The following is a 22,603-nucleotide window of genomic DNA, read 5'->3' as shown; positions in this document are numbered from 1 at the left end:
CCCACACCCGCGATCGATCCAGCACCGGGATCCCACGATCACACGATCTTGTCGTGTGTCGGCCGTCGGAATCTGCGCACAGCCAGCGCGACGGCGGAACAAAGACCGCCAAGTAGGATGACGCGGACGGGCCAGTCGAATACGCTCGCAAACCCGTCGTCCTCGAAAGTGTCGTCCCCATACTCCCGCTTGTCGTGAGGCGCCGTCACCTCCTCCTGGATAGACTGCAGCACCTCGCCCTCCCACACGTCCACCTCGCTCACCTTGGTGCGGAGGCGCGCGAGCGCGGTCTGCACGTCGCGGGTGGCTGAGAGAAGGCGCGCTTGAGAGTGCTCGAGCTCAGCCAAGCGCGCGTGGAGAGACGGCAGCGTGTCCGAGTCTTCGACCTGCGCACGTGCAGGCGAAGGGCGGGAAAGTGATAAGTGCACCCCGCTGGTGATCTCGTCGATTCTGTCGAAGAGGCGCTGCTGCGAGTGCAAGAGAATGCCGTCAAGCACGCTGTTGCCGGTCGACAGAAGGCCCCCGGGCAGTATTTCTGGCGGTGGCAATTCGGCCTCGGCATCACGCTCCTCTGTCGATATTGGCGGGAGTGGCTGTTCGGAGGATGCGGTGTCGTGGTCGGGCGACCCGTGTGAAGCCGCATCGGGTTCTGGGTCCATATCCTTCCTATAGCGGACCGGCACCTCCCCAACACCGTCGATACAGACAACTGGCAATCAGCAGGGGCGCGTCCGTGCACACTCACTGTAGGCAAAGTCAGAGTCGAAGAAACCGTCCTGCACGTGGGACGTCTCGAGCGTGACCGCGTTGTAGATGAACGCCTGTGGAGGTGGGTTGACGGGATCGTCAAAGCACCTGCCGGATGGCTCGCCTTCGTAGCGGGCATCGTCATAGTTGTCCTTGATCGTCCAGCCTTTCAGACCCGCCGCTGCGATACCATAGCCCATGTAATCACCGGTGAGGCGGTTGCTGATCACACTTCCGCCCTTGAGGATCGTTTCGATGTCATCCGAGAGCACGCTCAGGCCGACGCCAATACCAACGCGCATGGCGCGCGCAGCGGCGTCAAGCACGTTGTTCTTGACCATGACGCCGGAGTAGTCACCACCAAAGGGCTGCGAGTCCACGAGCAGAATGCCACCGATTGCGCTCCGGCGCTCCGTCGACACGTGATTGTTCTCAATCTTGGTACCCGGAGAACAGTAAACGACGATGCCCGCATCTGTGCAGTCGATGAGCGTGTTGTCGCGAACATACGAGTTGCGACAGGCGATGCTAATGCCGTCGGCCAGTGGCCGGCCCCAGGGCGAGGCTTCGGGATCGGCGCCGTCATACGCAGGGTCGTACTCTTCACCGACGGATGTGATCTCGTTGCGCTCGATGACAGCGCCGCGGCAGTTGAGCTTTGCGCCTTCACGCACGTGCACCGCGGTGAACCCGCGAGGATCCGAAATTGCGCACTCGCGCACGGCCTGTCCTTCGTTGCCGCCCAGAATGACCAGGCCGGGGGAAGAGTTTGCGTCGCGCACGCGCCCGAGCGCGCGCCGCCCCCCGTCGATAACGAGATTGCGCACGGCCACGCGCGCGCACCGACGGCAGTCGCCCTGGATGGCTGTCGCGACATGGTCGGAGACGATGCGCAGCTTTGCGCGCCGCTCGCCTCCGGGATATCCCAGCGTCGCCAGCTCCTGGTCCGCGGCGGTGAAGACGATAGTGCCGGACAACTGCACCTCGGTTTTAGGGCAGAGGTAGACTTTGGTGCCGGGGCCACCTTCACTGAAGAGCGCATTGATAGTGGTGTGGTCGGCTTCGCGCAAGCATTCGCCCGCAATAGCGCGGACGGGCGCCAAGAAAGCGGCGAGGAGGAGGAGCCGCATGCCGAGACCGTCTGAGGTGAGAGAGAGTGTGAAAGTGACACCAGAAATCGCGCTCTCGCCGGAGGATCGCCGCAGTCACCTCCACCTGGCACCAGAAGGTCTGAATTGAACTTGAGCAAGGATCGTGCCTTGGCCATTCCTGGAACCAGGGACACGAGCACGCGCGCTGATCGTAAGCATAATCTCTGCCGAGGAGCCGAGCGTCGCCGTTCGAATCCCGACGGTTGCACATCAAAAAGCGGCAGATGACTGGACATCCACGACCTCCACCACGAATGTTACCACTAGATCCACTCGCATCTTCATCCTCGTACATCTACTCTTCGCTCCTCTCCACGCCTCACGCAATGGAAGATAACACGCCTGACCGGGAGGACGCGGGCCGCGCAAACTCTGGCTCAGCGGATGTTGGCCCAGTTCAGGTTCCACCACTTTGGCGCATCTTCACCGTGGACGATGGTGAGCCTGCTGCTCTCGTCATGCCGCTGACAGCGCAGCGGTCTGGCTAATGTGGATTGTACTCCTGGGCATACCAGCCGTCAGCTTTGGCATGCTCTCTCTTGGCTACTACCATCCTTTGTTCTTCAAGCTCATCGGGCCATGTCTGACGCTGGGTAGGCCTGAATGCAGAGGCGTGTACTCTGACAACAGCCGCTGCCCTCGGTTGGGCGGTGTACCTCTCTCCCGCATCGAAAGTGGATCTCAGCGAGGAGATCGTGCTTGTCACGGGCGGTGCGTGCATGGGGGAGATATGAGCTGACTGCAGGCGCAACAGGCCTTGGGCTTGAGCTTGCAAGGAAGGTGTTCAAGCGAGGTGCGACCGTTGTCGTGCTCTGTCACCACGAGCCAGCGGAGAAAGAGCTCGGCGTCAAGTACTACGTGTGCGACGTTTCGGACCGCGCGACTGTTGCCCGTGTGGCGAAGGTGGTGCGCGAAGAGGTGCGCTTGGATATTTCAACTTCCACACATTGCTCACACTCAAGGTTGGACACCCCTCTATCGTCGTGAACAATGCTGGCGTTGTAAACGGCAAGTTGCTTCTCGACCTGTCCGAACAGGAGATAAAGAAGTGAGTCACCGTGAACGCATCACAACTAACGATAGCTCCTTCGGCGTCAATACCATGGCCGCGTTCTGGATCACCCAGGAGTTCCTTCCTCCCATGCTACGTGCACGACGCGGCCACATTGTCAACATTTCTAGCGTTCTAGGCCTCATTGGTGTGGCGCAATGCGGTATGTGCTGTGTGGGGGACGAATCTGACGGAAAGCCGACTACTGCGCGTCAAAGGCCGCCACAGTCGCGTTCCACCAGTGCCTTCGCAATGAGATTGACTATCGGTGGGTCATGACGTATTATACAAGTCTGACATCGCAGCTACGATGCGTCTGAGGTCCGGACAACACTCGTTCTCCCCGGCCATATCTTGACTGGCATGTTCACCAAGACCATTCTTCCTAAGTCCTTCTTCCTCCGATTGCTTGTGCCATCCTTGACGCCACCAGAGGTGGCGGACGCGATCGTTGGCGCTCTGGGCGGGGGACGAGCCAACACGGTCCTTCGTCTGCCCTTCTTTACTCAATCCGCACGGTTGCTCAATCCCGCATCGGCCCTGCTGCCTGACATTGTGCTGAGACTGAGTCATTGGGTGAGCTACAGAGCAAGAGTACAAAGCTGAACGAGCAGGTCTCTGGAGCGGACTGGGCTATGACCCACTATGGTCCTCGGCCGGACGCAGGTCAGCGCCTAGACGCTGAGCGTCAGGCTAAGAGGCAAGCAGATCTCCAGAGGAAAGCGGCGTCCGACGCCGAGTTGGAAGCGGAAGAGAACCTGTAAAGAATATTCTAGACGTCAGCCACTATGTAAAACAGGAGCGGCCTTGCACAGGCTGCTCTTCACGCATACAGTTTCCCCCGGGCATGCAATACTGCACATGTTTATCCTCACGATGATTCGGCGTAAGATCTCGGAAACAGGGACGCGAGTCGTCCGCACATGTCCGATTGTGATGGGCAGAGTTGATGCCGCTTTGCCACCCAGACCGTGCAAGTCACCGACCGATTTTCGGGGGATTCGGTTGACATCGTCCACATCTATCATCAAATGCGACCACGACATGCAAAAACAATAAACTCGCTACGCTCACGCGTAGCGAGCTCGGCATTGCATACACAATGGTCTCCCGCAGTCTCCCGCATCGCGAGACCGCTAGCGACAACATCGGCGCGCTGCCTCCCGCGTTCCGCGCGGACGCCTAAAGGATCGCGCACGACCACCACAACAGCTGCAGAACATGCGACCACGACTGAGAACGCCGCCGATCCACCAGAAGAGGTTGAGGTGCCGGAGGGCGATGAGCCAACGCCGCCCTCCTTTCCCGCAATCGTCACCACGCTGACGACGCCGGGAACGCCGGGTGAACCCTTGCCATCCGAGCACCATGTTCTCTTCAATCATCTAGCGACATCGTTTGTGCCCGCCAACCAGCCGTCAACGCCGAAAGACACTGGTCGCGAACGGCCGTCCATTATTGCCGAGGGTCCCCGCGGCGTGTTCCTGCCACAGGCGGGGCCACATCACCACAATCACTCCGAGGAGCGCCCTTCCAACTCCGCCAGCGAAGATCCAGTTATCGCGCTTGTCACGCCGTTTGAAGGTGGCGACGCGTACATCGCGCGCGCAGTGCATGAGGTCGCGAGCCACCTCTCGGCAGACGTTGTGCGACTTGACCTTGCGCTCGGCGTGGGCTTTGACGGGCCGTACGCCCCGCTCGCTGAGACGGGTAGGTTGCAACATGTGGGGTTGAGCTGACAAACAGGCATCACCGCGCCGCCTATGGCGCAGGCGAGTAACCCGCTCTTCCAGACTCCGCCTGCTGCCGAGCACGGGCACCAGATGGTGGAGGAGGAGGAGGCTGGAGACGAAGAGGAACAGAACGGCATGCCAGGCATGGTGCGGATCCCTCTGATGGCGGCGATCCCAGGGGGCTCGCCCTTCGGAATGCCGGGGCCCACTCCGCGCCGCCCCGAGAATGAGGAAGAGTGGGTTTCCTTCTTCTCGAGCCTTATCAACATGCAGACGGAGGGCGAGCAGGCGTCGACGCGCCGCCGCATTATCCTGCTTGAGTCGACCGCCGCGCTCGCCGAGACGCTTGACGTGTGGTGGCCTCACCTACTCGAGGCGGTGCGCCGGCGCCGCCGTCCGGTGCACAAGGGCAAGAAGAGCGAGACGCTGCAGCCTACTACGATCGTCCTCTCCATTCCGCCGAGCTTGCTACTTCCTCACACCGCGTATATGTCTGAGCCAGGGGGAGAAGCCGCTGCCGAGGAAGGCAGGGATCGCCTCCGTTCGGTTGTCGAGGCGCTTGGCGCGACCGTCAGCACCATCCATGTCGATGGCGGCGCGGACAAGGGTGAGGAGAAGCTCTGGTTCAGCAGCGAGGAACACGACGTTGAGGGTCGGCAGCGACGCGAGGAGCGCCGCCTCCGCGCCATTCTCCACAACGGGTAAGTTGGAGAGAGTCCGCGGTCCCCAGCTGACGGCAGTGCCAGCGCGCTTCTCCCGTTCGGCGCCTCCTCGAACCAGCAACAGCAGCCAACTTCTCATCCTATTCTCGACATGCTGATGGGCCGCAACAAGAAGAACAAGGAGGACAGTGTATCCGAGTCCATTGTGTGGAAAACGCTTGCTATCGTGCCCTCAACGCGTGACACGGCGCTTGAGCAGCACGAGCGCACGCGCCGCCGTCGCGCGCTCAACGCTGCGCTTATGATGCGCGCCGTCGGTCAGCTCGGCGCTACTCTTGACGAGCCGCTGTCAATGCTGGAGGCCCCTGACTCGGCGCCACCGCGCGGTCGCCAGCGTCGCCTCCAACGCCTTAAGGAGCCCGACCCAGAGTGGAGCGAGCTCGTGATCGGATGGAAGGACGCCATCGATCTCGCGAGCACCGCTGTTGGCAAGGCTGCGGTCTCCGTGGAGCAGCCGACGGACAAGCTCGTACTCAAGTGGAAGGATATCCAGGAGGCGCGCGCGATTGCGTATGACCACGAACGCCAGGTCACCGACACAGTGGCGCAGTACCTCGCGGCATCGGACATTGCTCAGGCCAAAATGCGGCAGAAGCAGTCCAAGGCACACGCGCCCACGGATCCGGTTGTCGAGGCTCTGAAGAAGTCCAAGGATCTGAACAAGCACGAGAAGCGGCTACTGTCGTGCATCGTCGACCAGCAGAAGCTGGCATCGTCGTCCTTCAAGGACGTCCACCTTCCGTTCAACACCATCGATGCGATCCGCACGGTCATCTCGCTTCCGCTGCTCTTCCCCGAGGCCTTCCAGGGCGGTATTCTTAAGGATCATGTCACGTCTGGTGCGCTCCTCTTCGGTCCTCCTGGCACGGGTAAAACGTTGCTTGCGCGCGCGATCGCTGCAGAGAGCGGCGCGCGCATGCTGGCCATCCAGCCGAGCGACGTCAACGACATGTGGGTCGGTGAGGGCGAGAAGCTTGTCAAGGCTGTGTTCAACATTGCCCGCCGCCTGTCGCCATGTGTCGTGTTCATTGATGAGGTCGACTCGCTCTTCGGAGCGCGCAGCGCCCGCGACTCGTCCGGCGGCTCCAAGGCCCACAATCAGATCCTCACTGAGTTCATGCAGGAGATGGACGGTCTAAGCTCGGCCAACGCGAACCGCGACAAGCGCGTCGTCGTGCTCGGTGCCACCAACCGGCCCTTCGATCTCGACGATGCGGTCCTGCGCCGTCTCCCGCGCCGCCTCCTCGTCGACCTGCCGACGGAGGAGGACCGCAAGGCGATCCTCAACATCCTGCTGCGCAACGAGAAGCTTGCCTCTGACGTTGACATCAACGCCATCGCCAAGAAGACCGAGGGCTTCTCAGGCTCGGACCTGAAGCGTGAGTTGCGGTGATATTGAGCTGACCCCAGACCTCTGTGTGGCTGCCGCCCTCGCGGCCGTCAAGGAAATGGTCGTCGTGCCGTGGAAGAACGGGCTGGCTGCCTCGTCAACGCCAACGCCAGTACCGACCTCGTCGCCTGGACATGGGCCTGGCGCGCGCGAGGACCTGCCCATCGCGGTGGAGGAGGAGGCCGCGAGCGAGGCGCACGAGCCCGTGACGGTCCCGCAGGCGCCGCAGGCCACCGCTGTCGACTTGACGGCAGGGAACTCGCCAGCGGCCAAGCTCGTGGAGGAGGCGTACTTGAAGCAGCTGGAAGCGCGAGCGAAGGACGAGGCGGACACGCGGGCGGCGGAGGCGGGCGTAGCTGAGGGCGCCCAGCCCACTCCCGAGACGGAGACTGAATCTGCAACTAAGACGGAGGGCGCGGAGAACGCCTCCTCCGAGGCCTCAGCTGAGACTGCCCCGCGGCCATCGTACGCCGACCGTGTCGTGCATGCCAAGCACTTTGACACGGCGCTGACCGAAATTCGGCCGTCGTCGAGCGAGGAAGGGACGCTGCCGGAGCTGCGCAAGTGGGCGGAGCAGTATGGTGAAGGGGGGAAGAAGGCGGGCAAGAAGAGCGGGTTTGGTAAGGGCTTCGGCTTTGGCGAGCTGCCGCTCGAGAAGACCAAGGGGTTCGGCCGCGTCAAGGCCGACGAATAGATATAGACGTATCTCGCATCTTGCATTGCATGAAGCATCATCACTTCCGCGGTGGGCGGGGCGTGCAGCTAGTGGAGAGGTCAAGCGGTAACACAGCCCGCAAGGGATCTCAATACATATTGTCCAGCTACTACCGCGCTACACGAGCATCAACGTCCTTCCGCGCAGCAATGCTCTCCATCGCGCCAGCCGTCTCCACAGTGAGCGCACACGCCTGCTTGTCAGCTCTACTCCGGGCACCTCTTACAGTGAGGCAGATGGGGATGATGGCATCCAGTGGCGCGTCGTCGCCCTTCTCCATAAGCAGCGACACGAAGTATCCCGCGAACGTGTCGCCCGCGCCGGTGGTATCCACGACCTTGGACACGGGCGCCGCCGGCCACGCCAACGTCTCCCCCTTGCGCGGGTCGAGAACGAGGACGCCCTCGGGCCCGATCGTGGTGACGATGACGATGGAGGGGTTGAAGCCCTCGGCGCGGCTGAGAGCGTGCATCTGCGCGCGCGCCGTCTCCGCGACACTGCCCTCTGTCGGCGCAGCGTCGAAGGCCGTCGCAATGTCGGCGAGCTCGCCCTCGTTCACGATCAAGTGTGTCAGGCAGGACCAGGGGAAGGCGCGCAGCTGCTCCCGGGTCGGCATGGGCGAGGGGTTGTAGATGGTGGTCAGGCCCCGCCGCCCCGCCTCGCGCAGGTACGCGAGCGTGTCTTCGAGCGGGATCTCGTTCTGCAGCAGCAGGTGGGTGAAGCCGTCCAGTTCGGGCTTGGCGCCTGGGTTGGCGAAGTTGGCGCCGGCGTGCAGGACTGGGGTGAGCGGCGAAAAAGGTACACGCACCGATCGAGTTCTCGCCCTCGTTAGAGCGCTGGATGATCGCCCGGCCGGTCACCTGGTGTTAGTGACCCACGCACCGCACAGACCCAACACCGTGACCGTGACTCACCTCGTCCTCCACCACGCGTACGCGGCTCACATCCACCCCGCCGGCCGCAATGCGGTCGCGTACCGCTAGGCCGTCGGCGCCGATCTGGGCGTCGAGCACCACGCGCCCACCCGCCCGTGCGGCAGCGTACGCCTGGTTTGAGCCCTTGCCGCCCGTCTTCTGGTCGTAGCCTGTTGACGCGATCGTCTCCCCTGGCCGCACGATGTGTGGGAGGGTGTAGATCTCGTCGATGTCTGCGTTAGTGGGAAGGTGGGAGCAAGGCAATAAGGGACTCACTGATCGAACCGCGCACCAGACACGCCTTGGACATTGTGAAGAAAAGTAGAAGGAAGTGAGGAGAACAGAAAGCAGAGATCGCAGAGAGATGTGAAGAGGCAGAACGAGGACAGGAATAATGCTCGCAATTGCGTCCCACAGGAATCGATCCTCTTGCACAAAGTCGCCGGCCAGGTCATCTCCGATCGTCCACCGGCGACTTTGATACATCGACGTCACTCTGACTTCCAGTCTGCGACCGGCGACTTCTGTAGTAATCAGAGGGCGATTGTCTCCCTCGTGGTCCTCATATGCTCAGTCGGAGGTCGCAGTCAGACTAACGCGCCCCAGTGCACGTACTCCCCACATGTTCCCACATGATTCTGTTGTATAACGCGATGCAGTGCAGATGTATACCAGTACAAACAGGCGCCAACACTAGTCGAGCCGCTGAACCCCCTTCTCGTTCATGTACCCACCACGAGTGCTGGGGCGACGGCCACCCAGACAACGCGCGAGGGCAAGCACGAGTCCCACGACACATGCTAGCGCACCGAGCGTCGCAAGGAAGGGGTGAGCAGCGCTCCACTGCCCAGCCTCAAAGAGCAAGAGCGTGCCGCTGCGGGAGCCCCATTCTAACGCGCTCTCGATCGCCTTGCCGGTCAGGAAGTTTTGGTAGATACCCTCGAGAACTGAGAACGCGTCCGCACCTCTGACGTGCGCGTGCTCGCCCTCGATTGTCTGGTCGTAGAACTCGTTCTTGGATGTGTCGATGACCACGAGGGCGGGAATGTTGACCGGGAAAATGCCGACCATCTTGCGCAGCCACTTCTCCCAGTTCACGGCGCTAGCCGAAACGAAGAGAACACGCTGCTCAAATGGCCGCCCGCCCTTTTTCCACGCCTTCGCCGTCTTGAGCATCTCTTGCCGCTCACTTTCCCCGTCTGCACCATCGCGGATAGCCCCCAACACGACGAGTGGGTGGTCCTCCGCCTGGAACAAAGAATTGTAGTTGTCCCCGGACAGTTCGAAGAAGTTCGGATACCGATTCCTCTGCACGAAGAGGCGGAGATCCTCATCCTTTGCTGGTAGCGCCACTGCGCTGACATGCTGAGGGTCGTGAGAAGCAAAGGCCAGAAGCGACGACGTGGGGGGAGGCATGGCTATGCTCTGGTTCTTGTAGAATAGCGGGTCGTTCGTCTTGTACACCGGGACCGAGAGGCCTAATGGCTTGACGGCCCGTTCTACCTGCTCCTGAGACGGTCAGCGGCTACATTCGGCGTGCCCGTACGATCTCCTCCAGAGACGTAGCATAGCTGGTGGCAAAGACAAAGAAGATGTCGTCGTTCGCGACGATACTCTCAAAGTCCTCGCTCATGATCTTTTTCATGGGTACACTATCGTCAGTCATCGCACAAGCTGACTCAGCTTACCCCTTGACCTGCTCGTCCAAGAACTTGGTCATGAGAGAGATAGTGCGATGTTGTTCGAACGGCTTCACCTCGCCGTCCTGGAACAGCTTGATGGTAGGATATCCCATTACACCGTTGCGCCTGCACACCAAGGGATGGTCATCACAGTTAACTGCAACGATGTTCAGCGCGCCCTTGTAAGCGGCGGCGAGCTTCTCATATATTGGTCGCAGCTTCTTGCAACTGATGTCAGGCTATTAGCGACACTGCGACTCACTGGGAGCACCACGGGGCGAAGAAGTCAACGAAAACGGGGCCGTTTGCCTTGAGCGCCTCCAACCCAGCCTCGTCTACCTCGACGACCTTTCCGTCCGGGTTTGGTCTGCTGAGTTGGGTTGGCCGCTCCTCCTCCTGCTCGCCTTCCTCGACCGTGGCGCCAAGGGGTTCCCCGCGGGCATACGCAAGCGCCTTCTCCTCAATCCATGCCTCGAGAATAGGATACGCGCGGTCCTCCTTAAACTCGCCAACTTCCTTGCCGTCGGCATAAAGGATGAGGGAGGGGTCTGAGTCAGCCGAGCCGAAGGAGGTGCTTACATCCCCGAATGTCGTTCGAGTTGCACAAGTCGCCCTGCGCGAGACAGTTGACCTGCGCCATGTGAAAGCCGGTAAGCTGCTCATGGTATGCCTTCTCGTGTGCAAGCTCCTCCCATGTCGGCGCGAACGCCTTGCAGTGGGAACCTGCCGTCAGCCGCGGTCTAAGATGTCGGGTGAGCCGACGCACACCGTGGTGAGAAGTGTTCAACCAGCCTGGTTGTCAGCTGGGCTCGCTCCATTTACGGGGAACCCACCAGACGCCGTGTGCGATAGTCGCCTTGAAGTTATCTTCGTTGAGTTGCCGAAGCTCCACTTCTTCTTGTGGGAAGGCGCCAGTGGCAAGCAGCGCCAACGCTGTCAATCTCCTCCACAGCATGGTTTTTGGAGTGCGCAAGCGTGCGTGCGAGTATTGATACGCTCCAACAAGTCCAAGGCCCAGTGTCGAATGCTTGAGAGCGAGGTTAGCGATGGTGATCTCTACTGTGCTGAGAGATGAGAGCAAGTCGCGCCCTCTTCCTCCACCGGTACGCGCAGCACCCTCCACCTCATAAGTGGCCGAACGGAAGCAGATCCGGCGCCTCAGGGCGGAACCAATGTTGGGTGGCGGCTGTGAGCTGCGGGGGCCGTCATCGGGCCCGATATACATCGTCCACTTCGACGAGGCGGACAGCATCTCGCTCTTCGTCAACACCTCCCTCTCAAGACGCAACCATGAACATCCTCGTGAGACCGCCTCCTCTGCAAGCGTTCAAATGCTGACGCCGCCTTCCACTGCCTCCGCTTCGCCGCCTCCTCCCTCTACGCCGACGTCATAGGACACACTCTTCGGGCGCTCCATGACGCCCGCCGAGCGGCTGCGACAACACCAGCGCAGCCTGCAGAAGGCCCAGCGCGAGCTGGAGCGCGAGCGCGCGAAGCTTGAGCAGCAGGAGAAGAAGACGATGGCGGACATCAAGAAGAACGCCAAGGCCGGCAACATGGTGCGCCGCTGCCGGTGGCACTGCTGACACCAGAACGCATGCAAGATCCTCGCCAAGGACCTCGTCCGCACGCGCCGGTACATGCAGAAGTTTACGCAGATGCGGGTGCAGCTGCAGGCTGTGTCGCTGCGGATGCAGACGCTGCGTTCGAACGAGCAGATGGCGAGCGCGATGAAGGGCGCCACGCGTGCGATGGGGCAGATGAATCGCTCGCTCAACCTTCCACAGGCAAGTGGGACCTATGGAAGGGCTAACGACAGATTCAGAAGATCATGAACGACTTCGAGAAGGAGAGCGCGACAATGGACATGAAGGAGGAGATGATGAGCGATGCCGTGGACGACGCGATGGAGGACGAGGACGAGGAAGGCGAGGAGGTCGAGAGCGACAAGATCCTCAAGGAGGTGCTGGACGAGATCGGCATGAACATGAGTGACTCGGTGAGCTGAAGGTTGGCGAGGACTGACGGTAGCTCGCAAGCGCACCAACGGCCAACCCCGCTGTCAATGAGCCGATGCTCAGTGCACGTGTGGCGGTCGCGGAAGGCGCGGGTGCAGCCAGTGCACCGACCCCGCCCCCGGGCGGCGGCGGGAGCGAAGAGGACGATCTCCAGCGCCGTCTTGACATGTTGAGGCGCGACTAGGTGTATGATTAGGATTTAGAGGGAGGCATAGACATGCGATTATTTACATCTAAAGATCTAGCTCCTAACTGGATTTCTCTTCTTGACGCGCCCTCTCAATCTCCTCTCGTGTGATGTTCGAGCGCTCACACATGCTTCGGAAATGTCCGCCCTTGTCCCACAGAGCGAGCGGTGTGTCAAAGTCGGCAATCTCGCCCGCATCCATGACGAGGATGCGGTCCCACGAGATGATGGTGCGCAGCCGATGCGCGATGCAGAGGAGCGTTTTGTGCGCGAACTCGCGCCGGATCGTCTGCTGGATCTTTGCGTCCGTCTCGAGGTCCACGGCGGCCGTGGCCTCGTCAAGCACAACAATGCGCGCGTCCTTGACCAGCGCCCGGGCGAGCGACACGAGCGAGCGCTCCCCGATCGAGAGGTTGGCCCCCTCGTCGTCGATCACCATGTCGAGCGCGAACCGCTTGCCTCCTTCCTCCTCGAGGAGACAAGCGCGACCCATGGCATCGTACAGCTCAGCGTCGGAATGCTCGTCAAAGGGATCAAGGTTGGTCCGTAGCGTGCCGCTAAACAGCACGGGATCCTGAGGAATGATGGCGATTGCCGAGCGCAGGCGCTTCAGGCCGATTGTGCTCACGTCTACGCCGTCGACGGTGACGCGCCCTGACGTCGGCTCGGCGAGGCGGAACAGCGCCACAGTGATGGATGTCTTTCCTGCGCCTGTGCGCCCGATGATGCCGATTTTCTCGCCGTGCTCGATGTGCGCCGATCTACGGTCAGTATGGAGCTATGGCAGCCAACTCACATGCCCTTGAGCACTGGTGGCAGGCCCTTGCGGTAGGACATGACAACGTCTTCGAATGCGATGGAGCCACGCGCAGGCCACTCAGGCCCCGGCTCGTCGGGGAGTTCATACGCCGCCTCTTGCGGAATGCCGCGCCCGGCGTAGTGCTGAATCCGCTCCACGGCATTCATGTTGTTCTCGACCTCGGCACTCTGCCTAGTCACCATACCCCTGCAGTCAGCTCGGAAACCCGCGGCCACTCACAGAATCTGGGTGATCTGCGTCATGTACGTAAGGCAGAGTGCGATCTGGGACGCGCTAAGTCCCGTCCCGCCAACGACGCTCATTATGGCGACAATAAACACGAGCAGTGCGCCGAGGAAGTCGAGGCGCACCGCCAGCCAGCGCTGGTTACTCGACGTTAGGAGGTACGCCCGATCCTCGAGATCCATGTAATAGCAATTGTCGCGGATGAAGCGTTCAGTCTCGCCGTACGCGCGGATTGTGGCGAGCCCCGACAGGCTCTCGGAGAAGTGGCTGTAGAGGAGAGAGCGGAGCATCGAGTCGAGGCGCTTGACTTCGCGTGCGCTGGTGCGGTAGAACTGCGCGAAGTACCAGTACCCAACGCCGACCGCGAAAATGATACCAATAAAGTAGTGGAAGTAGACAGTGATGATGACGACGGAGCCGATGAGTGAGAGGAGCGTGAAGACCTGCATCCGCAGTGAATCGGGGAGCTGGTTGTCCACGATGTCAATGTCTTTGCCAAACACGCCCATGATGCGACCGAGCGGCTGCGTGTCGAAGAAACTCATCGGGGCGAAGAAGACGTTGCGCACCGCCCCGCCATACAGGTTCCTGCTTGCAAAGTAGGCCATAACGCCCATCGAAACGCCAAGGGCGAAAATGAACACCGTCGACGCGAGCCCCAGCATCGCGTACATGCCCTGGTAAAAGCCGTTGGGCTTACCGAAGGTGTCGGCCTCCCACCATGTCAGCCAGACGGTCGACAACACGCTGCCGGCCTGCATTGCCGCCGCAAAAAGCAGCGACAGCGGGAGCGTGTAAATCGCATTCCCTGCTCGCAAGTACGCGCCGTAGATCTTGCCGCCGACGCGACCAGTCTTGCGAACCTCGGACGTCATCAGGCGGCCCTCAAGCTTACCCGTGCCTGCCGCCTTGCTGGAGATGGCCTTCTCCTGCGCCTTGACGGCCGCGTCGGCGGTATCCGCCTGGCTGTTCTCGATCGCCTCCTCCTCACGCCCGTCCTCTTCCTCTCGCTTGGCTGAGCCGCCAAACTCATTCATAAGGCGCCGGAACGCGCCCTCGCTCGCCATCAACGCCTCGTACGTCCCCTCCTCCACGATGTGTCCCTGCTGGATGGTGTACACGTAGTCGACCTGTGGGAGGAAGTGCAGCGCGTGGGTAACGAGAACGACAGTCTTGCCGGTGGCACGTAGGCCCATGATTGCGTCGTTGAACAGCATTCGTCCAACGTGTGCGTCCACTGCGCTCAGCGGGTCGTCGAACAGCACGATCTCCGCATCGAAATACAGTGCGCGCGCGATGTTGACGCGTTGCTTCTGCCCGCCTGAGAGATTAACGCCCTTTTCGCCGATTTCCGTAAGGTCGCCATCTGGCAAGATCTCGAGGTCGGGAAGTAGGCATGCGCGACGGACGCACTCCCAGTAACGGGCCTCGTCCCAGCGCTGCCCGAAAAGCACGTTGTCGCGAAGAGTTGCATTCTGGATCCACGCAGTCTGCTGGCAGTAGCCGAGACGGCCACCAAACTCGGCCGACCCCGAAATGTACCGCATCTCACCGATGAGCTGGCGTCAGCATTATTCACCGATGCAACTCACGCCTTGGAGGATACTAGACTTGCCGGCGCCGACAGGCCCGACTATGGCGACAAGCTTGCCCCGGGGGATTTCGAGGTTGAGGTTTTGCACCATGAATGGCTCCTCTTCCTTCTCGTTCTTCTTTTCCTCGGTTTTCGGCTCCCTGGACTGTTTTCCTCTCCCCCTCCCGCTTCTGCCACCGCGACCGCCACGGCCACCGCGGCCACCTCTTCCACCACCACGACCGCCCCGGCCTCCGCCGCTCGTCTCGTCGACCGTTTCTTGCTCCTTCACGGTCGCCCACTGGAACGTGGCATTTTTAGCGCGGATCGCGACGTCCAGCTCGAGATTGATCAGCTCCTTCTCGTCCATGAGCGGCGCCTCGAAAAGGCTCTCGAGTCGGAGCACGGCGGCTTGTGCGTCCGCAAGCGTCGACAGTCCGCGAGGCAAGAACATGAGCGGCTGTCGGAGAAGATTGAAGTACGCGAGCGAGGTGAATATTAGCGCGGGGTCCATGCGATCATGGGTGCTTGAGTACGTGATAAAAGACAGCACGGCCGCGAGGACCGGCACGCTGTATGCGAGCGCCTGGTTTGCAGCGCGGATGATCAGAAGCTTTCGTACCGCCGTCATCTCCTGTCCACGCACGAATTTCAAACCTGCTGTCAGCTGATATTTAGAGCCACTGCTCACGCTTGAGGAACGGCAGCTCGTAGCAAAACACCTTGATAATCTGCATACTGGCAAGCAGCTCGGAGAGGAGCTTTGAGCGCCCATCTGTCCATTTCTTACGTTAGCTAGTGCCAGACCTGGAAACTCACCATAGATCCCTTACGGACCTTGAAACTTGTGCGCATAAAATATGTCTGAACAGGTGCGAGGATGACGAAAACGACGAAGCCGACGATCGCGCTCGGCCCAATCTGAAGACACAGCAAGATGAGCGTGACCGCAAGCTGGATGGGGGCCGTCCAGATGGCGTGGAACCAGTGTGCACAGTAGTCAACCCGGCTGATGTCGCTGGAGAGATACGCCATCAGCGTTCCGTTAGAGTGGGCGCGGCGGGCGCCCACGCTGAGTGTAAGTGCGCGTTTGTACGTCGCGCTGATGAGAGAGGCTCGGAAGAGCGCGCCGTGCGTCATGGATCGGAAGAAGAACTGGTGCTGGCACACGCTCTGCAGCATGCTGAGGAGGAGAAGGCCGAACGCCAGCCCAATCCCGCGCCCGATGTACGGCTTGTCCCCGTCGCCGCGGTTGGCGGCGTATGTCGCCTGCGAGAAGCGGATGATCTCCTTGATGAGGAGCGGTGCCATGAGCTGCGCCTGGTCCGCGACGACCTTGAACAAGCCGCCGAGCCAGTACTTTGGGAAAGCCTCGTTGAGCGCGCCGGCAATCGAGCCGTGCTTCTGCCCACTCTCGGCGCGCCACTCGGCCTCAAACGCAGCGCGCTTCGCGCCGTAGCCGGACCCCTTCGCGTGTGGCTTCACCTCCTCTGGGAGTGGGCGGAGCGCCTTGGCGGCCCAGCGCACGCGCTTGCGCAATGGTGGCTTGGCTGTCGGCAGTGCCGCGTTCCATGCCTTCGCCTTGACCTGTCGTTTCTCGAGGTTCGCAAGAAACTTGTTTGACATGTAATCGGCTGATGTCAGTGGCGTCAGGAGGAGGAGTCACCCTCGCGTGTTGGATCGACGCGCCATAGGTCGGTCGCCTGTAAGGGCCGCTGGTAGCCCAACCGCATGAGGGGCGAGACCCACTGCCGTCAGCAACTGCGGAATGCGCAGCCGGGTATCGACACGTACATGGAAGGTCAGAATGGAGAGAAAGTTTGCCACGGCCAGAGGGATTTCTGGAGCATCCGCGAACGACTCGGGCGGTGGACGAGGCGGCTTGGATGGCCGCCAGAGTTGCCTACAGTCAGCACCAAAACCTCACAGTGCTCTCTCAGACGTCGCTGGCAGTGGAGGCTCGCACACTCGCATCACCCCGCCCAGCACCCTTGAGAAACCCACCACCAGTGCACCCTCTTGTGGTAGCTGTATTGCCCCTTCATGTCGCGGAGGCGCATGTGCTCGCTCTTCTCCGTCTCCTCCTTCTCGCCATCCGAGCTCTTGTTCGTGGCTGAGGAAGCATCGTCCTGTTCCGTGGGCGGGTATGTGTGGTTTTTGTCACCCTTGATGTCCTCCATGATGGACGATGTTCGTGTGTGGAGGGGGGGATCTGCGCTCGGTGTTGGCGGCTGGCCGTGCCGTCCAGCGCCCTCCTTAGTAACCGCCATGAACCCAAGCCTGCTGAAGTGTCTGTCAGCAGCGAGCGCGATGAGGAGGTCGATGGAGCTGTAGTTCCGCTTCGGTGCGCGTCATGATATGATGGTGGCGCGGTGTCATGAGGGAGGGCAGTCGGTCTGGGCCGAAATTGCAGGCACCGAGCATTATTGGGTGGCGGCCAATGCGCAGGCGAGCGTGCCGAGCATGCCGACGGCCGATGTCGTGTGACTGCCTATCAGATATCAACTCTGACCGAAATGACTATTGCTCTCCAAACCGACAAGCGCAGCAACATTGACTCACAGCATCTCTAACTAAGCTAGCTGTCCAGGCCCCGCGACGCCACCGCCGACGCTCGCTCCTAATACACACTAACGCTCCTCACGTCGCACACCCGTACATGTATTTCGCTCTGCGCACTTCTCGCGCTGTGGGCTACTGTGTATCCGAAGGCCTCGTCGCACATCCAGGACGCTTAACCTCTGACCGCTAACGTCTGAGCAGTCGCTGGGCTGGCCTGGACCTGTTTCGCGGTGACCATGAAGCGATGGTGGAGGACCTCCTTCTGAGCGCTCGTGAGCGCGAAATAATTGGAATAACGCTGCATGCTCTCAACGGTGAGCGCGGCCTGAGAAGGGCCATCGCGGTAAAGGCCCGCCTCCATAAGGAGCATCGCCACGCGACGCGAGGGTCCGTTTGGGAAAAGGCAGTCGAGCTGAAAGAGGGCGAGCAGCACGGCCTCCTTCTCCGGTATCGCCATGTCGACATCATCCCCGATGTACCCGGGGCCGACAAACGCCATGAGACCTTCAATTTCGTCCGCATATCCGCGATTCTCGAGGTGTGCGCGGAAACCGACGCCGGTGACGGTGCCGTCCGCGAGGTCTTTGAATGGCACGCCAGTGATCACACCTATGTGACGGAGGGCAAAGGCGATGTGAATGGGCTGAAGTTCTCCATAAGTAGCCCAGTAGATCTACGTCAGCGCCTTAAGTCCGTGATACTTACCCGGTTAAAGGTGACATCGTCGCGCTGGCGTGAGTCATGGGAATTATTGAGACTCACTCCGGCCGGCAGCTTGTCCGAGGGCCTTGCAGCGTTCAGGACCTCAAGGCGGCTTATGATAGCGCTGAATACGGTCAGGACGTTGACGGGGTCCATGAGTGTGAGTATAAAAGGTGGACAGGGGTACGAGTGAGGATTTGGGGAGTGACGACGTGGTGCGATGTAAAGACAGTATACACGAGAAAGAATGTGATTGTCCTTCGAGCCTCGCCCCACTCCAGGCCACTGATTTACTTAACTCCTTCACGCGAGGTCTCCTCCTTATCGTCGTGCACTCATTGCTACATCCCCAGCTGGCCCATACACCCCTTGTGACAACAATGGAACAGGATTTGATGGTGTGATTTGGTGTACTGTACTCCTCTTCGCGATGCCTCTCCTGACAAGGGTGGTCCCTTCAAGCCCTTCTAGAGCTCTGCCACGGCAGGTTTCTGTTATGCCTCTCTTTACGGCTACCTGCAGTCTCAAGTGCCCTACTTGATGGCAGACAACGGTGCATACATGATACTAACACAGCCTCGCGCGTTGTTCACTCCCGCTCATCCTCGAACCTGTACTGAATTGTCTGGATTTGCTCGTCCGAGAGGTCAATTCTCTTCAACACCTGCCTCATTGTCCACATCACCTCATTGATTCCGCCGTGGAACAGGACGGTCTCAAGAATGAGCATGACGGCGAGACGTGCGTGATTGTTTTCCCAGATCTCCGGGGCGAAGAGCCCGCTAAGCACTTGCACTGTGTCGACATACTTCATTCGGTCATTCTCGACGTCCGCGTGGCTCTCGTCGTTCTCGTCACTCTCGTCGTCTTCATCGCCCTCGTCGTCTTCATCGCCCTCGTCGTCTTCATCGCCCTCGTCGTCCACATAGGCTTCAATATCCTCAGCGTATTCGCCACACTCGTCACACTCATCACACTCATCACACTCATCACCCTCGTCTTCCTCGTCGTCCTCACAGCCGTCATGGTACCCGTCGTACCCGTGGTGTTTGTCCTCCTCGTCCTTGTCTAAACCCACCCGGACATCATCTTTGGTTAACCACACGCGGAGAAAGTCTTCGGGGCCGGCCAACTCGAGCAGCGCTTCCGCCTGGCTGAGCGACAAGGGGTGCCCCCGCGCTCGGAGGTGTGAGAGTAAAGTGTGAGATCGATAGTGACCGGCGTTGTACCAACACATGAAGGGCGCTCGGGTCTTGGCGAACATGACGCCCCTCGGAATGCTTCGTGCAATGTCAAGGAAGGAGCAGGCGGCAAGGTCGGAGATGACTAGTAGAGCATCCATGATGAGCATGGCGAGCTTGTCCGCCGTAGAAGACTGCGTTAGAATGGGGATAGAACGTCACCTACTGGGGTGGGAGTGGTGTCACGGCTCTGTGGTCAGGCCGGGAAGGTGCGGTGGACTCACTCCCAGGACGGCGTCCCTCGCCGAGAGCCACTTGGTGATGCGCTGAGTCCGCGGTGTTTGAGATGGATACATGGCTGTGGACGTGTCAGAGTAGTGAAGAACGAGAGGAGTGGGAGTTGGGGACTCGATATGACTGCGGCTCTCAATGGATAAATGTACAGTTGGGATGAATGGAGATGATGTGATTGCAAGGGTCTGTTGTTTGGGTGTGAGTGATGCGAAACACTCAAACTTCGCAGTCCATTGTTATTGACGTCCAGGATTCACAATGGAAGCACATTGTCACCACGCCGCAAGGAGCGCGTAGAGGAGTGTCCGCGGCACCTGGAGCCCGTTATACCAACAACAGGTGTATGCTATACATTAATTTTAGTCTATGCTATCGCTTCGATGCAGGCTGAGGGCTAGGCTCGAGCGCCTCGACATGTTCCTCAAGCGTGATAATCCTGTGCTCCAGCTTGTTCAACCGCTCCTCACGTTTCCGCACGAGTTCCTGGAGTCCGTCGGCGGTCACGCGCGGGCGAGCAAGCACGAGTTTGTCAACCGTGCTGTCAAAGTTGGCACAAAGGTCGTCCTTGAGCATAGCAGTAACGCGGTTCCAGTCCTTCCAGAAGCGACGCTGGCCCTTAGCCCACCACGCTTGGCCGAGGGCGAGTGAAGACACGACAGCGAGCGCGCCGAGCCCAACAGCGGTGGCGCCACTAATCCAGCTAAGGGGTGGGGCAAAGGCTGTCCATGCTCCCGCTGTGCCTGCAAGCGCCAAGGTGATGGAGGAGCCGAGCGCGCGCTGCGCCGTTACCTGCAGCTGAGGAACGGCGGTGTTGACGAGCTGCGCGCGCCGCGTCGCGACAGGGGGAAGGAGGGACGTAGGCGTCACCGAGGGAATGGCGAGGGCAAGCGAGGCGAGGTGGTTCAGAAGGAGAGGTGAGGAGAAGGGGTGGCCCGCCCGTTCTGAGGTAGATGAGGAGGTGAGGCTTCGCGCCGTCTCGTCACTCTGCTTCCCAAGCTGCGATTGCAGCTGGCTAAGTTGCCCGGCCTCGAACACCAGCTGCTGCTCGATGTCGCGCGCAAAGTTTCGCGCAATGTAGCCACCAATGTCGCCGTTCACGTCGTCGACTCGCAACCGCGTAAGGATGCCGAGCCAAGACAGCCGCCCCTTGAACAGCTGCTCGAGGGCATGCTTGTTAGTGCGAATGCTCGCATCGACACTGCCGTCGACGATGCCGCTCGAGCTCCCCATGCTCACAACGCTTAGGCGACGCGCACGACCCGACCCGTCGACTGCTTCCTTTCGCAGCTGTGACACAACATCGGACGCCTTTCGAAGAACGTCGCGGTCGCTGGCCACCACACCGTTTGTGTATGCCAGCGCCAGCCGGGCGGTGCTGGCTGCGGTTGCTATCTGCGCGTCGGTCGGCGCAAGGTGCATCAACTGTGCTTGCAGCGGGCCAATTTTGGATGCCGGGAAGTCATGCTGGAACGTGTCGAAGGCCAGGCCTTTGCTTTCGCCATCAGGCTCGCTTAAAGCGCGAGCCAAAGCATCCAACGCCCGCAGCGCCAGATCCGCCTGAACAAACGTGACATCGTAGCTCTTGCAGCCCGTCGGCACGGCGATGGCCGCAAGCTGCTTGTCCAGCATTGCCCGCAATGTCTCCTCTGTTTGATGTGCGGGAAGGGGACCGTTCACAATGAACTGAACGTGCCCCTTGCCGAGGGCGAGGGGCAACAGCTTGCTAAGGAAGGGCGTCGTGGCGAGGCGCACGGGGTCGAGAACGAAGGCAACAGCATCGCACGCCAGTATTTGCGACTCGGCCTGCGGGCCCTGCGCAATCTCGGCCACGTCGCAGCCCGACGCCTGGAGCCAAGAAGATGGGGCGCCCAATCGGCCATCGGTGCGAGATGGCTCGTTGGCAAGGCTGCTGTTAGTGGGAGGAGTGCACACACGCACGAAATAAAGAGTGTATCCTTGCTTGTGCCGAAGTAGCGGTCAAGGATAGCCTTGCGCATCACATCAGAGTCCGAGAGTGGGTCCTGCAGAAACGCGGAAACCACGTCGTGCGGCGCAGCGACCGGGTCACCGTACACTATTGTCAGCGCCTACTTTGGAAGCCCTTCGCGTTCCGGCGTGGCTGGGGCCAGACAACACTGCTCGCGCGACCATTCCCAGGCCCAGCACGAACGCATATGGCAACTTGTGATACTTGAACAACCTGGGTCGCATACCCGCCTGAATCTCCGGCAGTCAACTCACCAGCAAGACGTGCCCGGCGTGTCGCCGAGAGGTCCGCATTAGCCGCCTTGATTCGATCGTACCATGCCGACGACCCGCCAATGTCCGTGACGAGCAACTTCTCGACGTCTTTAAGCACAGCGCGCAGGTTCTCCGAGGCGGCCACAGGCGTTGGAAGAAACGGCGCGAGAGGTGGTTCTTGCCCGCCCACTCCACCCGTCACTGATGTCGTTGCTGTTGATGTTGCGGCCGTCGCGTACCGTCGCAAGGAGGGACCGGAGGTGGTGAATGGCGCTGTCCATTGCCTGCAGAGCTGCGCTGTCGGCGGGAGGGATTTGCTGGGGAATCGCAGGGTGCGCGCTGCGGGTCGAAGGGGAGGTCTCGTGGTAAGGAGTACCCTCGTCGCGCGCGACTTCATGTTGAGAACATGCAAGGGTGGGAGGAGGATGAGAGTGAAGTTGATGCTTTCAAGCTTCCCGATGGGAGAGTAGCGAGTGACCGAGATCAGTTACGTAAATTTCCACGTGGACGATTCTGCTGATCGTGGGTCATCAGCCAGAGAGTGCCCTGTGTGCCCTGGGGGGAGGGGGAAGGTGCAACACCTGGAACGAGGCTGGAAAGTGGCGTGTTGACTGTCACACATCTCTTCAACGTCTCCTCTCTCCTTCTCATTCATTCATTCATCTCTCTCTCTCTCTCTCTCATCTTCATTTCTC

General features: G+C 60.5%; 10 protein-coding genes across 10 annotated transcripts; 4 read left to right on the top strand and 6 right to left on the bottom strand.

Annotated features, from left to right (window-relative positions):
• Positions 1 to 38: 38 nt before the first annotated feature.
• Positions 39 to 1,877, bottom strand: COLE_02540 (uncharacterized protein; the record flags this gene model as incomplete). The annotated part of the gene is made up of 2 exons (XM_018421456.2): positions 39 to 709; positions 746 to 1,877. The coding sequence occupies 2 exons, from the start codon at positions 1,875 to 1,877 to the stop codon at positions 39 to 41; spliced, it is 1,803 nt and encodes a 600-aa protein (XP_018277529.1).
• A 347-nt stretch (positions 1,878 to 2,224) lies between these two features.
• On the top strand, positions 2,225 to 3,713 carry COLE_02539 (uncharacterized protein; the record flags this gene model as incomplete). The annotated part of the gene is made up of 9 exons (XM_018423659.2): positions 2,225 to 2,336; positions 2,375 to 2,491; positions 2,529 to 2,609; positions 2,644 to 2,816; positions 2,861 to 2,946; positions 2,982 to 3,112; positions 3,148 to 3,217; positions 3,255 to 3,525; positions 3,564 to 3,713. The coding sequence occupies 9 exons, from the start codon at positions 2,225 to 2,227 to the stop codon at positions 3,711 to 3,713; spliced, it is 1,191 nt and encodes a 396-aa protein (XP_018277528.1).
• A 267-nt stretch (positions 3,714 to 3,980) lies between these two features.
• On the top strand, positions 3,981 to 7,488 carry COLE_02538 (uncharacterized protein; the record flags this gene model as incomplete). Its single annotated transcript, XM_018423658.2, has 4 exons — positions 3,981 to 4,659; positions 4,696 to 5,383; positions 5,423 to 6,783; positions 6,815 to 7,488. The coding sequence occupies 4 exons, from the start codon at positions 3,981 to 3,983 to the stop codon at positions 7,486 to 7,488; spliced, it is 3,402 nt and encodes a 1,133-aa protein (XP_018277527.1).
• Positions 7,489 to 7,618: 130 nt separating this feature from the next.
• On the bottom strand, positions 7,619 to 8,733 carry COLE_02537 (uncharacterized protein; the record flags this gene model as incomplete). Its single annotated transcript, XM_018420912.2, has 5 exons — positions 7,619 to 7,702; positions 7,736 to 8,286; positions 8,318 to 8,369; positions 8,424 to 8,656; positions 8,700 to 8,733. 5 exons carry the CDS (start codon positions 8,731 to 8,733, stop codon positions 7,619 to 7,621), a joined length of 954 nt encoding a protein of 317 aa, XP_018277526.1.
• A 383-nt stretch (positions 8,734 to 9,116) lies between these two features.
• COLE_02536 (uncharacterized protein) lies at positions 9,117 to 11,060 on the bottom strand (the record flags this gene model as incomplete). The annotated part of the gene is made up of 7 exons (XM_018421455.2): positions 9,117 to 9,932; positions 9,970 to 10,075; positions 10,112 to 10,333; positions 10,368 to 10,653; positions 10,685 to 10,828; positions 10,872 to 10,897; positions 10,939 to 11,060. The coding sequence occupies 7 exons, from the start codon at positions 11,058 to 11,060 to the stop codon at positions 9,117 to 9,119; spliced, it is 1,722 nt and encodes a 573-aa protein (XP_018277525.1).
• Positions 11,061 to 11,520: 460 nt separating this feature from the next.
• Positions 11,521 to 12,307, top strand: COLE_02535 (uncharacterized protein; the record flags this gene model as incomplete). Its single annotated transcript, XM_018423657.2, has 4 exons — positions 11,521 to 11,664; positions 11,698 to 11,892; positions 11,925 to 12,104; positions 12,137 to 12,307. The coding sequence occupies 4 exons, from the start codon at positions 11,521 to 11,523 to the stop codon at positions 12,305 to 12,307; spliced, it is 690 nt and encodes a 229-aa protein (XP_018277524.2).
• Positions 12,308 to 12,371: 64 nt separating this feature from the next.
• Positions 12,372 to 17,108, bottom strand: COLE_02534 (uncharacterized protein; the record flags this gene model as incomplete). The annotated part of the gene is made up of 9 exons (XM_018426044.1): positions 12,372 to 13,071; positions 13,107 to 13,316; positions 13,350 to 14,914; positions 14,948 to 15,585; positions 15,620 to 15,713; positions 15,748 to 16,562; positions 16,595 to 16,676; positions 16,723 to 16,831; positions 16,933 to 17,108. 9 exons carry the CDS (start codon positions 17,106 to 17,108, stop codon positions 12,372 to 12,374), a joined length of 4,389 nt encoding a protein of 1,462 aa, XP_018277523.1.
• A 626-nt stretch (positions 17,109 to 17,734) lies between these two features.
• Positions 17,735 to 18,385, top strand: COLE_02533 (uncharacterized protein; the record flags this gene model as incomplete). Its single annotated transcript, XM_018419453.2, has 1 exon — positions 17,735 to 18,385. The coding sequence occupies one exon, from the start codon at positions 17,735 to 17,737 to the stop codon at positions 18,383 to 18,385; it is 651 nt and encodes a 216-aa protein (XP_018277522.1).
• A 396-nt stretch (positions 18,386 to 18,781) lies between these two features.
• On the bottom strand, positions 18,782 to 19,729 carry COLE_02532 (uncharacterized protein; the record flags this gene model as incomplete). The annotated part of the gene is made up of 3 exons (XM_018426814.2): positions 18,782 to 19,567; positions 19,600 to 19,623; positions 19,658 to 19,729. The coding sequence occupies 3 exons, from the start codon at positions 19,727 to 19,729 to the stop codon at positions 18,782 to 18,784; spliced, it is 882 nt and encodes a 293-aa protein (XP_018277521.1).
• Positions 19,730 to 20,036: 307 nt separating this feature from the next.
• On the bottom strand, positions 20,037 to 22,305 carry COLE_02531 (uncharacterized protein; the record flags this gene model as incomplete). Its single annotated transcript, XM_018420911.2, has 3 exons — positions 20,037 to 21,573; positions 21,606 to 21,741; positions 21,909 to 22,305. 3 exons carry the CDS (start codon positions 22,303 to 22,305, stop codon positions 20,037 to 20,039), a joined length of 2,070 nt encoding a protein of 689 aa, XP_018277520.1.
• Positions 22,306 to 22,603: the final 298 nt, after the last annotated feature.

Source organism: Cutaneotrichosporon oleaginosum (genome assembly GCF_008065305.1).
Source record: "Cutaneotrichosporon oleaginosum strain ATCC 20508 chromosome Unknown ATCC20508_contig02, whole genome shotgun sequence".
NCBI lineage: Eukaryota > Fungi > Basidiomycota > Tremellomycetes > Trichosporonales > Trichosporonaceae > Cutaneotrichosporon > Cutaneotrichosporon oleaginosum.
The sequence above is the reverse complement of the archived record's forward strand: the minus strand, read 5'-3'. Positions and strand labels throughout refer to the sequence as shown.